Source organism: Carassius gibelio, chromosome B24 (assembly GCF_023724105.1).
Source record: "Carassius gibelio isolate Cgi1373 ecotype wild population from Czech Republic chromosome B24, carGib1.2-hapl.c, whole genome shotgun sequence".
NCBI lineage: Eukaryota > Metazoa > Chordata > Actinopteri > Cypriniformes > Cyprinidae > Carassius > Carassius gibelio.
The window spans coordinates 21,420,559-21,436,560 of NC_068419.1; the positions used below are offsets into that span (position 1 = coordinate 21,420,559).

A 16,002-nucleotide genomic window follows, 5' to 3' on the forward strand; every position below is an offset into this window, starting at 1 on the left:
ATGCTTATGTAAAGTGTAGAACAGTATTAATAACAAATCTGACAAGAAGAGAGATATTAATCTCTTTTGGATCAATTTAGATTCTACACAACTTGATAAAACACTCAAAGCTTTTAATCTGAATACGGTTTACATCATATTTGATTTAAAGATATACAAGTTAAATATCCATTATTTTTTGTTGAATGATTAAGGTTTAATATACTAGCAGTTATTTTCATTATTTAAACAATCTTGAAGCTCTTGAAAAAAAATATTTAACTAATTAAAGACTGGGAGTTATTTAAAAAAAAAAGCAATATAATTAAATATAACATGCAATATAATAGAGGTTACACATAGCATTTTATTATTTATGTTTGAACTCAAGAATGAAATGTTTTATGTGTGGCTTATGATGTCACAATGCTCGGTCAAAGAGTGCACAAGTTGATGTGTCTTAACAGGTTTGCATACTTCACAGTTACACTGGCAGTGTTGGGGTAATGTATTATAAGTTGTGACATAAAGTGACATAAACAGATTATTAGTTTTTTACAAGTAATTAGAAAAGTAATACATTACTTTTAAATTTTCAAGAAAAAAAAATATCCGTGTTAGATTTTCAAATAAGTAATGCAAATGTTTTACCATTTCACTGACACCTCTCCTTTCCCTACACTTCCTTCCGCCTGAGGCTTAATTAACACCTTCCTGCTGAGGATCCGAGACCTGCTGCAAGCTCCTCTGACTTGCATGATGTGGTTTGTGTCTTGGGTTGAACAGTCACATGTCCAACTGGGCATGCTGGTCTTTGTGGTAGCGGCAGCCACTCCCCTTTTTACTTCCAATTTAGCGTTCAGTATCATTCCAAGTTGCATGCTCCACTATTGAGAGCCAGCTTCTTTTCCTTAATCGCCTGTTGCACTTCTTTGTTACACCACCATATTTGCTTGACAATGAATATTGTTCCTCCCACAGTTTCTGATCACGATTCACCAATAAATTGTCCAGAGTAGATGTCGGTTTGTTCTTGTGCTTGTTGGATCTCCCACGCTTTATCTTTTTGGGCCGGTTGTTGGCATCTTTGTCGATTGCAGGAGGTCTATTGGAATGTTTAGGGATGCTATCATACTGGGTCACTCTGGACCATCCAGTAGTCAATGTGAATCTCGTGGCTCCCACTACTGTAGGTGACCAGCTGTTTTGGTCACTTCTTGAAATTCATATTAGTTACGGTTATGAGTTGTGGGCTTTACAACAGTCCAGGAAATGGCATCTGTTGTCATTAAGCATGCTAAGCACTTTACATATCCTTGCTTTTCTGAAACAATGTGCCCATACATTTAATTCGACATTTGTAGTGAGTTTTTCCTTGCCACGATGCCTTTGGCTTGCTCACTGGGGGTACTAAGGCAACTTTATTACCGCTTTGAGGTTCTTGTCACTGTCAGCATCCATAAAGCTGTCTTGATCACCGCTTCTGGAATATTTGTAAGGCCAGTGCCCCTGGGGTCTATGTCATGGTCTTGGTTTCTCAGATCGTTTCTGTGACCTGCATCCAAATATGCTTACCACTCTACAAGAGGCATTTCCTCCGAGGCAAGGGAGGCAGTGTTTCCTCAAAATATTGGATGATTTTTTTTTTTTAAGTAAAACAATTAAAAAATTAAAAATGTTTTCTAAGGAAACTTTGTCTAACAGCGACACTAGCAGGTAAAGTTACATCGGGAGTCCATGTCTGTCTCGCTTCACCTGTGCCCATTTAGTTTTAACAGACCCTATGAAGCATGCATGAGTTTGGAGGAGGGTGATTGAGAATAAATGGGGTAAAGTCATGTGAGAGGAGGCAATTCCTTTATTAAAAAGCAATAGAATTAAATATAACATGCAATATAATAGAGGTTACACATAGCATTTTATTATTTATGTTTGAACTCAATAATGAAATGTTTTGTGTGTGGCTTATGATGTCACAATGCTCGGTCAAAGAGTGCACAAGTTGATGTGTCTTAACAGGTTTGCATACTTCACAGTTACACTGGCAGTGTTGGGGTAATGTAACAGACCCTATGAAGCATGCATGAGTTTGGAGGAGGGTGATTGAGAATAAATGGGGTAAAGTCATGTGAGAGGAGGCAATTCATTTGTTGTGATATGATTGGATACTGGTTAGGTTCGGCTGTGATTGGTTCATCAAGGTAGAAGTGGTCTTAAGTTGGATTGTATGTAAATGATTGTATGTATTGAATTGTATGGATTGTATTAAAAAAAAAACACAGAACAATGACTATATTTCAGTATAACTGTATGTCAGAAGTTAAATTACACACATTTTAATATATAGGAAATACACAAACACAAATGTTTGGGTGCTGTCTCGACTACATTTACATTTATTCATTTGGCAGAAGCTAGTTCAACTGGAACAGGGAACAGACTTGTGAAAGTATAGAGGAATATTTTTTTCTTTCCCCTTTTTTCCACCTGAAAAGCGCAGGGAAGTTCAATTAATGTCATTAACAGTCTTCATCACGTTTTAGTTGCTCTCTTTTCCACTAGATGTCAGTAGGCTACACCACAAAAGCAGTAAAAGGTTTGGAGCAGAATTGATGGATTCTGTGCTGGGTTAAGTGTACAATTTCCAGATTCATCACATAAAAAAAGGTACGTTCATTAAAAATGCAAACTCATATGCACATTTATTTGCATATGAACTGCTGTGTACTTGTATTACAATAAATGTGTCAAAAATCTGAGCTAATGATCGTTAACACAATCCCTTATGGAAAATGAGTTTGTGACAGTTCTGCCTTTTTCAAGTAAAAAAACATTGAAGAATATGAAGGCGTTTTACATGTTTGCATGATCAGTGGGTTACCTACAACCATAAAAGTTAAATAAATAAATAAAAATTGGTGCAGTATGAATGCACATTGCTGCTTAAATTTCTCAATTATATACTGATTAAAAATAAATAAAAACATTAAACACTAGGTAATAATATTTTATTCCAAATTCTAAACATACATGTATCCCTTGTCCTTTTTCTGTAGAATACTAATAAGAAAAGTAACCCAAATCTTTATAGCTCCTCCCTCTTTATAAGCTCCAGCTCCTCCTCCGAAATATATCAAGTGCTAGCATGAAAAATTACAAACAAAAACTGTGTGTGTGTGTGTGTGTGTGTATATATATATATATATATATATATATAGAACATATGTAAATTCAAAATAAATATTTAATTGCAAAAGTTCAAGATTAACCAATGGTGTGTTGATTCATTACATAATAAAGCTGTTCCTACCAAATCAGTTATTTAACATAAAAAGCTGTCTTGTTTACTTCTCAAGGGTAAAGCGTTCAGCACAGAGCTCCTTAAACGACAGCAAGCCAAATTCATTTACCATCATTTACCAACCCTGTAAGTGAATATGTGTATGTAATATTTCTTTTACTACATAGTAGTTTAGGTGCACACTGTGAAGTATTCACTTCTGAGTTTTCCATTCTGAGCATGCGTGTGTGTCTGTCTGTGTGTGTGTGTGTGTGTGTGTGTGTGTGGCGTGGGTGGAATCGTGGAGTTGTAGCGTTGGTGCTGACAGCCAGGCGCAGAGGAATTTCTCATGGAAATTATCCTCAGTGTAGAGAGGGCCTTTAATTGGGTGAATATGTCATAAGGGCTCACAGTTAATCATAGCAAATAGAGAAACAAAGGACGGTTTAGAGGAAGTTTGTGTTGTTTGGGAAACGGTGAAGAATGTGGGCTGAGGTAGGTGGGTTTTAGCAACGTGTGGCATATGTAATTGGTGGATGAATTTTGTAGATAACTAAATGTTTCTCACTCATGACGGAAGCAGGAACTTTTCGAAACCATTATTCTTCAGTGCCTCTTAGATGATATATATATATATACATTAGCAACATACACATGGCACTGTAAGCCTGTACAGTAAATAGTGACTCACTTAGCCAGAGTTTACATTAAGAAGAGTGATGAAAATTATTAAGTCATAATTGGTGTGCAATACATCTAATGTTAAACATACGAGCCCTTGAAGCTTCTGACTTAGCAAAGCAAAAAAGCTGAGTTTCTCTCTTGGTGACCACACAGGGCAAAGTGAGTTTTGTATGGGTGTTGATGTGTGTGGTGATGAGCTGCAGGTGCGAGTGAACAGTAATCAGGGGAGAGTGAGTGCTGTGTTTTTGGGAATGTGTGTCTTTGACATTAAAATGTAAAAGAATGAGTTTCTTCATCAGAACAGATTTGGAGAAATGTAGCACTACATCACTTGCTAACCAACGGATCATTTGCAGTGAACGGGTGCCGCCAGAATGAGAGTCCAAACACCTGATAAAAACATCACAATAATCCACAAGTAAACCACGTGACTCCAATCCATCAGTTAAAGCAGGGGCTGGGAACCTTTCAGTCATGAAGTGCCATTTTTAATCTGTGTCAGTCTTCGAAGTGTGTTCACAAGAGTACCACATGTATGGTGCTGCTAATGCAGGAGATTTGAGTGAACTTTTCTTTAAAATTATTTATTAACAGTAGTTATAATGCATATAGGTACTGAAAGGCAGTCAATGGTCAAACAAACCAGCTGAAGCTAACCAGTGACACCCTGACCCACTGAGTACACATGACTAGTTTACTGACAGACAGTTGGTTAGTTGACTAGTTGGTTATGCAGTTAAACACTACCTAAAAGTTGGAAGTTTGGCTCATGAATTTTAATTAGGTTCTGTGGCTGGGCACTCCAGGAAGTTAACCAAGGTACGTCAGCACGACCTAATTCATATTCATGAGCTTAGCCTTGTAGGATTTGTCACATCGCCTCTGGAACACCTTGATGAGTCATGAATTGTCCCATTACAAATGCGTGGCCCGCTGTATGCTGCCTAGGGGAATGAAAAACGCGTGTGGGTGTCTTGTGCTGGATTTATCTTCTGAGCACAGCCAGAGCTAGCAGGGATTTAGCTATACCCCTGAGCTCTGTGGGCATTAGACCACCCACTGTGACGGTCAGAAAGAAATTCTAAAGCTCTTCCTGATATTTTATGCAGATAGAACATCAAAACATTTAAATAGTTGGAGTGTACAATGCCTTGATTTTATAGAATGATTGTGACTTTTTTTTTTTTTTTTTAACCACTAGCAACATACATTTCTGGATAAGAAAAAGCTTAATGAAATATCATGTGCGAAAGATTCTTTCTTTCTTTGTTCTTTCTTTCTTTCTTTCTAGAAAGTATTTTGAAAAATGTAAAACATGAACAGTTTGCGATAGATAGATAGATAGATAGATAGATAGATAGATAGATAGATAGATAGATAGATAGATAGATAGATAGATAGATAGATAGATAGATAGATAGATAGAAGTAGCTCCGGTTAGAATGTTCTTCCGCGGGAAGCGTGCAGTTCTGTTTATTAACCGCTAGAGCGCCAAAATTTGCAAAGTGTTGCTTTAATTAAAGTGTTACTGAAACATTTTTGTAAAAAAAATGTTTTTTTTTTTTTTTACATTCTCAACTCATGCTGGTGAACATGTGCCTAAGGTTTCATGAAGTTTGAGTGCTGCTGCATTAAAGCAAAAGGTAAGCATTCCAAATACTAAATAATTCATCTTCACAAGTGGTTTGGCCATAAGGATGTGAGTAATTCACAAGGCAGAATCAAACCTGAATCTGCTACTCAAGCTTTCAAGAACATTGCGCTAATTACTAGGTCACTGTTCTAATTTCCATATGTTTCAATTTAATATAGAAAATAAAAGGCTACTCATAATTTATGACATGTATGCAATATATGAAATTTCCCCTGCAGTCACAGATGTGATATGTGATAGCAAATCTGAAACAACATTCTTCTCCATTTGTGCCAGTGTATAGAGCGGCCAGTCTCACTGTATTGATTGGCTGTTCTTTCCACTGACAGAGTGCTCTTGAAAAGTGAAATCAATGCAAAAGGGATTTGTTTATACTCTTTTAGTATGCTTTTACCTTACATTACAGCTCATCAGGACTCGCAATCCAAAGAGTTAACAGCGTCCATAGGTCATTAAACCTTTAGTACTGAAGTATGGTTGAAGCTTGGGTTGTAGAATTTGCAGGAAGGTGAGAAAAAAATGCTACAGAGACCAAATTTAGGCTTAAGTTTGGTCACCCAACTTCCCTCAGTATTATATAATTATTCACTGATAAAGTATCTGAAGTATCATTGATGGTGTTTTTACTGAGGAAAATGCCTAGGAACATTCCTACATTGTCTTCATACAGCAAGGTTGCCAGGTATGCTTAACAAAACCACCCTAATTAACCATTTGCAAAGAGCTTGTTTGACAGGGATTCTGACCAATCATAATGCTGAATCCACCATTTTGTCCGACAAACAAATCAGAAAGGAGAGTGTAAACTTTGGAGAAATTGATTGTTTATTTTGTGCCTCAAGTAAATATGAAAAGATGATAGGTTCATGTGTTCCGCTTGAACTGAGGCACTAAGGCATTCTGTCACAACAGATTAAAGAGCCAAAAAAGCCTGTATAAATTGTAAAAATGGTAAAATAACAAAGTTTGAAGACTGAGACTGTTTCATACCAGAAATAACCTGCTCTGTCTTATCTTTCGGCATGTTGTCAGTTATGCATACCAAAAATAATGTTTGAACCATATCACCTACCCTGCCTTTAAAGGATTAGTTCATCACAAAATGAAAATTCTGTCATTATTTATTATTAATTAACCTCATGCTGTTTCAAACCCATGAAAAATTTGTTAATCTACAGAACACATTTTTAATTAAATTCAAATGATTTCTGTCCATCCATTGTAATGATGGCAGAATTTTCATTTTGGGTCAAATTAACCCATTAAGTGTTATTTCAAACACCAAAGGCAACCCAGAACAACTTATCAACACCTGGCAACCATCCACAACAATCAAGAGTTTTACTGCAGCAAGCATCACTCACATATTCTTCTGAAAATCTAGTGGAAGAACTGGAATCAAGTATTCACATCACATTTGTACAATAGTTGACTGGACTGATCTTCAGCAGCTTGGCTATTGACAGAAATTTGAGGAAAAACCTGGTATCGTCTTATCCACTTTCCCCATACAGAACACCAATTGATCTCTGTCAGAAAGACTTCAGCATCTCCATAAAAGCTTTTCAGGAGCTGAGCCAAACATTCATATGAATATCCTGAAGTGGTAACAATAAAGGCTTCTAAAGGCTTCCTTTAAGTTTAAAGTAAACAAACCTTGGAGAGAACTAAGACTGCCAGGATACAAATTTACTTTGAGAATAGGCCATGACCACTTAGCTGGAGCCTTTGTGGGGAGATCAGTCATTATTATTAATGAAAGCAAAAATGCTGACAATGTAAAACCAGCCAAGAGATTTTTGCAAATGCAACATATTGAACCGGTGAAGAATCAATAATCAGGGCTCTTTGTAGAACCGTTTTAGGTTTCATCAGTGTCATGCTCCTAAAATCTGTGAGAAATGGTTTAATACTAACTAAAAAATGTCAAGGTCAGATCTGATTGGCTGGTTGTCAAGCACCACTGTTAAGGCACAAAAGGATTTTTTTTTTTTTTTTTAATGCTGAAAACAAACTTCTGTTTCAAATTTCCATAGAGAAACAGGCCAGAATAACACCAGTATATACTAGACCATTGTAAAAAAAAAAAAAAAAGCAATACAAGGTGCAATACAAGTAAAGTTTTCATTTAAGTTTCTTTTATCCCTTCATTTTGATTTCATTCAGTCAACACAGAATTGCATTTTGTAGAAATATTTATTGCAGAGGAGGTATTTTTATGTACATGCTATCACAATATTACACAATATAAATCTACCAAATATCTCCATATGTGTATGCTATAAGCTTGTCATAGAGCGTTTAATATAACAAGCACATAATACAGTGGGTAGGGTACAGTTTCACTCACTATACAACTTGTAACAGTCCAATAAAGATCAAAGATTCTTTTTTAAGTTCTATCAAGGGCAGTGAAACACCAGTCTTACTAATTTCTCATTATCATGCAAAAGCAATGAGAGTTAGAGCTAAGACAATACCGCGTTAAGTAGTAGGAGTGTCCCCCCAAGCAGTGACAGTTGTGGGACACGCGTAGGGCCCAAGTAAACAAGCTAAATAACCAAAATCAAGTCATAAATAGATAAATAATCACTTCTGTAAACTCCAAAAACTGAACTAAACATTGCACTAAGACAATGTAATAGGCAAGGTTACCATTAACATTTACAGGTCATGGGTTGAGTGCTTACATCATACTACATAGAGATCAACTGAGGACCTGCAGATGGGTAAAACTCGTAAACTAGAGGGATGCATTACGATACAACAACCATTCCCAGAAACATTCTCTATGTAACAAAGTTGGTCAATTTTACACATCCATCTAGGCATCTAGAGTATGAGATAACTAGACAGTTAAGGAGCAGTTGAACTACAGGTTGCTGAAAGTTCCCTTTAGTGTGCCTAAAAATCCATGAGCACATATTTTGATGAGAATAGTAGAAATTTGGGCTTAGAAATTCTGGCAGATTACATAAATCAGGGATAGTGGTGATTCTCTCTTGGTTACCGCTTTGTAGTCAATACTACTTGGGTCATTCCTACTTGGCAAGACATTTTATATACCATTTACCAGAGCATATTTCTGAAAGTCTGGTGAAAGAAAGTATATATATATATATATATATATATATATATATATATATATATATATATATATATATATAAAAATACTGCCGAAGAGGAATGACCAATGTAAATATGAGCATGGAAAGATAATTTTAGTTTTGTAAGTTAAATTGTGACCAGAGGTCATTGATACATTACCCCACTCTGGAGAAATGGGACGTCATTTGATTTCACACAATGCCAAGAATGATATATTTAGGGAAATTTTTTAACCTCTTTGGTAGCTATAACATCTATACATGGCAAAACCATTTATTCTGTATTCTTGCTAATTTATATTGTGCACATACAAAACACAAGAATCTGTCAATACATTTAAAAACCATTTAGCTACTGTAAGTTTGGGTCAAAATAGTTTGCGATCGCAATATGTCGACATTTATACAAACATCTCATAACTAGGCATCAACCTGTACAACAGTTCATGCCTCATGTGTTGTGACACCATTACCTTGACATCATTACAGATTACCAATGACCATGTGCTGAAAAGGCATACAAGATATGTTAACATTCCAACAGTAATTTGAATTCACATCAGCGATCACTGGGTATGTTTCGATAGAAATCGATAAATGTAAAAAAATAAATAAATACGGTAAGAGCAAGATTTTATTTGTGAACTGATGTAATCATCATGTTTAAGGGTACCAGATACATATAAAAGAAATTGAGGCTTAGGTTGGAATTTGATAAGAGATAGACTGGAATTTGATTTCATGTATTGTCATGAGTGTTCTAATTGTAAAAGACAAAAAGGAAAGACATTATAGGCGTAAATCTTAATGATTGTGCCCTACGCTGAGATAAATTATATCTATGGTCCCATGAACTAAGTAGTGGACTTTTTTTCCATAGCACACTTTTTTCAAAGCATTTACAATTTTGCAACATTTCTAATATATAAACTAAACTTCATTTCTTTTCAAAAATAAGATGCTGATTTCAATAAGTTTTTGTAACGTGGGTTATGACAAAGGTTTCACATCTCCCAATACAAAGTAAGACTGGTACGGGACTATTTAAATAGGCACATTCAGGATAACATATCAGCAAATTTGGAAGCATTGGAAATGTTAAATTTTTTCTAGCGTTTTAGATAACTTAAAATTTTGCAGATGTGCACATATGATCGCAGAAGTGCACATATGATCGCAGAATGGCATAAAACAGCTAGGCCAAACAACAAACAAGGGCAAATATGAATGGAGTTCTGTCCAGTTTACATCTGTGTCTCTAAGCATGTTCTTTACTAAAGTGCTACAGGCTAATTTTCTAGCAGCCGCATGAATTCGGCTCACTGTACAAATGTTGTGTCTCTATTATGTTGTTGAGGTTTGAGTTCTTAGATTTATTGGATTTTACCTCTATCTTTGGCAAATATTCATTTTTATTTAAACCAGATAATAATTTGTAAAACAAATGAAAACAAGAAAATGGATCAGGCTTACTCCATGACACTTCATGCATGGTCCACACCTATCTAACAAGAACTTGTACAATCTTTTGTGGAAGCCACAGTCAAGGAGAGGCTACAGATGCAGCTGTTATGACAGTTCAAATGTTAATGAGGATACATGTGGTGAGCATAGGCATCTTGTTTACATTGCACATAAAGAGTTGCATAATTGTAAACTACCATTTCTATTTAAAGGTTCAACCAATAGTTTAAAATCTGGAATGCCTGGTGAGTTGTTGCATTTTTTTTTTTTTTTTTTTTTTTGTGTGTGTGTGTGTTTTTCCCTTTTATTCCAAATAATAATAGTAATAGTAATAAAAAAATAATAATAATACACACAAAGGGAAAACAAAAGATTGAAGAGAAAGGCAGCTTGTGCAACGTTAATTTTCTTCTCCAAATCACCATAAATTCTACTAGAGTTTTCATTCCATGGTGTATTTATGAAAGAAAAAGCACATATAATGAGGACTAACTAATGGTTCTCTCAGGTAAAGTGTTATGCCTTTTTTGATGATCCTTGGTCATCAAAGTCCCAGGGGCAGACATCTGACATTTTAAGACCACTACTAACTCTGCCTTTGGAATTTGAACTTTTCTGTTTGCCAGCGGATGAACTGGTGCTCTGGTTGACTTCTTTACTAGTTGCAGCATCTTCATAATCCCAAGGGCATACTTCTGCTTGCTTGCTTTTTCCTAATGCAACATTTGGGCTTTTTTGTTTTTCCATTGAGACAATTTCTTGACTGCTATCAGCATCCCATGGACAAACCTCAGCCAGTTTAGACTGGCTAACAGGTCTTTCTTTCGTTTTTCCAGAGGTTAACTTGTCTCTTGCATTTGATTTAATTTTGTCTTCATCAGGACCCTTAGCATTCTCTCTCTCCATCTCTGATATTCTCACAGGAGAAGTTCCCTTCTTTATAGCACGGGTCTCCTTTGTTTTAGAAACCTGAGAAGAACAAGGGTTTATTTCAGAGATGGGACCTGACACAGCCTCAAAGTCCCATGGACACACTTCTGCTTTAAATGGTGGCTGTAGTGTACTGCCTGTGGATTTAGTAGGCTCTGAGAAAATGTTCTTTGCTTTACCCTCTGTGGGCGTTGTACCCTTGCCCTTGACTTCAGAGGGTGAAGAGCTTATTTTCCCTTTGATCTCAGTTGGTGTGGTGGCCTTTCTTGGTCTGCTCTGATCAGGGGAGCAATCCCCTGGAGTGTCCTTTGGATTGCTTAACACTTCCTCAAAGTCCCATGGACAAACATCAGCTTTTAGAACCTTGGCAACCTCTCCAGAAGCATGGGGTTTGGACATGACAGGCTTACTACATGAGTGAGGCTTTGGGCCCACTGCCTGACCATGGTCCTCATTTCCTTCCTCCCACGGACATATGTCTGCTCTATCAGCAGCTTTCTGAGTTGGACGCTTGGACATGGAGGGTGACTGCTCTGTGCCTTTCTGCTTTTGCTGTTGTGACTTTGTCGCCTTGTTGCTACTTCCATGGACTGTGGTGGTCTGCTCAGGGGCAATAGACACATGTTTTTGGACCTTGTTTTCGGAGGGAGTTGGCAAGTCCTCCACTTCCCATGGGCACACCTCTGAGAGGTCATACAGGTCTTTCCCCTTGGCTGTTTCTGAGCAAATTGAGGGCTGGCTTCCGCTCATCTGTTGCTTCATTATACCAGTTTTGGCAGCTGTCTGCTTGTACTCCACTGACTGACTGACAATCATCTTTGGATAACCCTCCTTTTCTTCAGATTCTGTTGGGGTCTTGGCATCCTTGTTCTTTTGATTAGCCTTCTTGGTTGGATCCTCCACTGCTTGGGCCTTTCCTGTTAGACCAAGAGTTTTCTCTTTGGCACTGGCAATGACGCTTAGAGATTTCTGCAGCATGGATGTTCTAGGGTGAATAGGTTTCTTATCAGCTGTCAGGTTGTGAGCGCTGGCTGACTTACACACCAGGGGAACAGACTCTGTTGACTCACTGGCTGCATCAATCTTCTCTGAGGACTTTTTGACCAACTTCTTGCCCATTAGGGTTTCAAGAAGGGAGCCTTCCGTGTTTGTGACTTCCATCTTGTCAGTTACTGAACTGCTGGAATCCTCACTGTGGTCCCGAACATGGTCATAACTGCTGTGGGACTTTTTGAGGGAGAAAACTTTGCTCTTCAAAGATTCATCTTTGGCAGGTTTAAGAGAGTGAGAAGGATCGAAAGGGTTCTTTCTCAAGACACAGATGCTGTTGCGGTTACTCCCATGTTCACCCAGGTCCTTGTCCTCACGGCTACATTGGCGGCCCATTGTCTCTGGAATCTCAGTGATGCGGCGCATGAGGGAGCGACCTAGGCCCTTTTTGGAGCTGCGTTTCTTCTGCAGGTGAGGATTGTTGGCCAGCATCTTTTTCCTCTTATATATCTCCAGCTGGGAGTAGAGTTTCTTCAGCTCTTCCTGTGGATTTTAAGACAAAATGGGCCATTAACTCATAACATATGCCTAGATGTAGAAGCAAAAAAATTAAATGATTCTAGTTACAGTGAAGCAGACGCTCTATTGCACAGAAAGCATGCATAACTAGTCATTATATGCAACTACAGACAGTGGCTCAAAGACGTTAGACCAAATCAACATGCTGTTTTACACTAATTAGAGACAGGACAGTCTGGGACAGTGTCAAATACGAAAATTTCATGTTTTATTGTTAGGTCCGAAAGAGCCTCAGAAGAACATCAAAGCATTTCATACAGCTGTGTCTTGAAGTCATCAACGACAGTTATACCAAGAGCAGAACTTTATCCCATTAGCAAAATGCCCTTTCTATGAACACAATTTGAGTCTTTGGTGAGAGACTTCTTCAGCTCTAACAAACAAACAAAAACCTCTGCTCACGTTGGTACGTTTTTCCCAAAGACTGTCGCAAGACCTTACGCCACAGCCATTAATAGAACTTAGCTGGCCCATTTCCTCTGGTGTCTGCAATAAAAAACTGCCATGGCTCAGTATGTTTGTCAGTTAGAGGACAAGGGGTCAAGAGATATTTGCAGATTATGAAATTTCAGTTAATTACTAAGGCAGGAGAGAGTCAAGGGGAAAAGAAAGCCTGAAAGAAATCAGGGCACCTACCCGAATATCCTCTGGATCCAGACTGTGCTCACTCCAGGCGGACGTGATGCTGCTATTCAGGTATGACCCTGACCGGCCCATGTCCAATTCATCTTCATAGGCCTCTGTAGCAATGTCATCCCTTAGATGTGTACCCGCAAACAAGAACTGTGGGAAAGACATGAGTGTTTAAGAGATTATGTAAAATATGATTTTAACCAACAAATGTTTCAGTGGATGGAAGAGGATTGGTGGGTTTACCTTTGGCACAAGCAGTAACCCCAAAGTGACAGTCACTGTCAAGTGTGTATGAGCAAAGAATAGCATCAACATCCAGTCCGGGTGCAGTTCAGGGGCAAGAGTGAACCTGTGGATGTATTTACAGAAAAATGAATAATCATCTACAATCATCTAACAATATAGTACAATACAATATAACTATCTGGTATGTGTGCATTTAAGATCTGGTCGTATTCCAAAATGCTTATTCCAACAACAAAATTCTTCAATAATTTAACTTACTTTATATGAATGCATATTAAATTAAATAAACATACTGATATAATTTACTATATATGGTATCATCATCAAGTGGGTAATATAGTAATGTTACTACTTTTTCCAGCTTTGAAGCAGCATCTAATGTGTCATGTTTTGCTAACCATTCTCCCCGATAAACCTTGCATGCTCTTATTACACTCTTACACTCTACACCATAGGTCACTAACAGGCGGACCGCGGTCTGGGTCCAGACCCAGAGGCCGTCCCATATGGACCCGGACCTACAACCAAAACGGAAGGTTATGATATAATTTAAAACCTGATAGGGCGATTATATTTAATCCAACGTAGTTTTTGTTGTTTTTACGGTGGGGTAGTGGAAAAGCATAGACCAATTGCATGCGAATTAAGCCATCCCATGTGATACCACTCATCCAATCAAGCCTATGCATTCCAAGCGGGAAACATCGCGAGTCGTCTTCAGTGCAGACAGATGAGAGAATAAAAGCCAAGTTACACATTAAAAGACGGTAGAAATATAGCGATACATGTAGAAAACAGAGAGAAACAGATGAGTGAGACGGAGAAAGGGAGAGAAACAGGCGAGTGAGATGGAGAAAGTTTAGAAAAATATGAGTGAGACAGAGAAAGTTTAGAAAAAGACAAGTGAGACAGAGAAAAGGAGAAAAACAGGCAAGTGAGACGGAGAAAGTTTAGAAAAAGATGAGTGAGACAGAGAAAGGGAGAGAAACTATTGCAATGCTCTCTTGGCAGGTCTTCCAGTAAGTTCCATCAAACCTTTACAATTAATCCAGAACGTGGCACCAAGATTAATTTTTAATGAGCCGAAAAGAATACACATCACACCTCTGTTTATCAATTTGCACCGGCTACCAATAGCTGCTCGCATAAAATTCAAGGCATTGATGTTTGCCTACAAAACCACCACTGGCTCTGCACCCTTTTACCTAAATTCATTACTCCATCCCAGTAAAGCACAAAGTCACTTTAACTGACTTTTAAATGAAATGTTCCCTCTTGGTGGAATGACCTTTCCAATCCGAGCAGGTGGGTCCTTAGCTATCTCTTCTTAAGAATCATCTTAAAACACATCTCTTCCTTCTTTATTTTAACCTCTAACTTTTGGAATGTGAAGATCAAGGTAAATTGTACTTAATTTGTGTACCGGGAAACATACAAGTATCTTCTGTTGCTTACGAAGGGAAGAATTAAATGGAAAAAATTATATTTCAACAAAATAAGAAAAATTTGGCCATCTTCATTGTGTTAAAATGTTTTCAACCCCAGCTCTTAATGCATCTTGTTTCCTTCTGGAGCATCAGTGAATGTTTGAACCTTTTAGTTGTGCTTGAGTGCCATCAATTGTCCTCAGTGTGAAAAGATGTATCTCAAAATCATAAAGTCACTGCTGGAAAGGGTTCAAATATGCAAAGATGCTGGAAAACTGAAAAATCTGCAGGACCTGAAGGATTTTTCTGAAGAGCAGTTCTCAGTTTTACTGTTCAGAACAAACAAGGGACTCATGCACAACCATCACAAAACAGAAAGACAGTCGTGGATCATCCAGGTAACCACACACAGTATTAAGAACCAAGGGTTCCCAAACTTTTGAATGGGGTTATTTTTTTTATTTTTTTTTTGTCTTTTGGAATAAACGTAAACATATTTTATGTACAAAATCTCATTCAGGACAGTACTAAATAAAAAATAACATGCATATAGTATGATCTCTCTTATTTTTCGAAAATTATTCACATTTTCCAAGATTCTGTAAGGGGGGGGGGGGGGGGGGGGCAAAACTTCTGAGCCCCACTGTGTGTGTGTATGTGTGTGTGTGTATATCTTCCAGACCTTTGCTTCAAGAAATTTTCTCTAAATGGACCTCTTTAAATTTTAGTTGAACACCCCTGCTCTACACTATTACTCTGATTTAATAATTCTATTAAGATTTATTTATCATTGCAATCATTCTAAGAACCTATTAATTCATAGATTGAACCTGTGAGTGGATTTATAGAATCCAACTGAACAATCATCAATATTTTGGGTGTTATAAAACAAAATTAAACCATGTATAAACGGTCACCTACTGTCAAAACAAAAACAGGAAACCTACTAAGTGAGTGATTTAAGAGAGTAGAATGGCACTTGCAAATTACACAAGATATTAGCGAACCTGCACTCACACAGTGATATAA

General features: G+C 37.5%; 1 protein-coding gene across 2 annotated transcripts in view; it reads right to left on the reverse strand.

Moving 5' to 3' along the window:
* Nucleotides 1-8,744: 8,744 nt before the first annotated feature.
* gpr158a (G protein-coupled receptor 158a) overlaps nucleotides 8,745-16,002 on the reverse strand; it is a 93,045-nt gene continuing 85,787 nt past the window's right edge. The window contains exons 9-12 of one of the 2 annotated variants that reach the window (XM_052595355.1): nucleotides 13,544-13,649; nucleotides 13,304-13,450; nucleotides 13,070-13,153; nucleotides 8,745-12,631 (exon numbers count right to left, since the gene is read on the reverse strand). In XM_052595355.1, the coding sequence (XP_052451315.1) occupies nucleotides 10,685-12,631; nucleotides 13,070-13,153; nucleotides 13,304-13,450; nucleotides 13,544-13,649 (2,284 nt within the window). In that variant the 3' untranslated portion in view covers nucleotides 8,745-10,684. The remainder of the gene's footprint in view (nucleotides 12,632-13,069; nucleotides 13,154-13,303; nucleotides 13,451-13,543; nucleotides 13,650-16,002) is intronic. The other variant, XM_052595356.1, reaches the window with a different exon arrangement.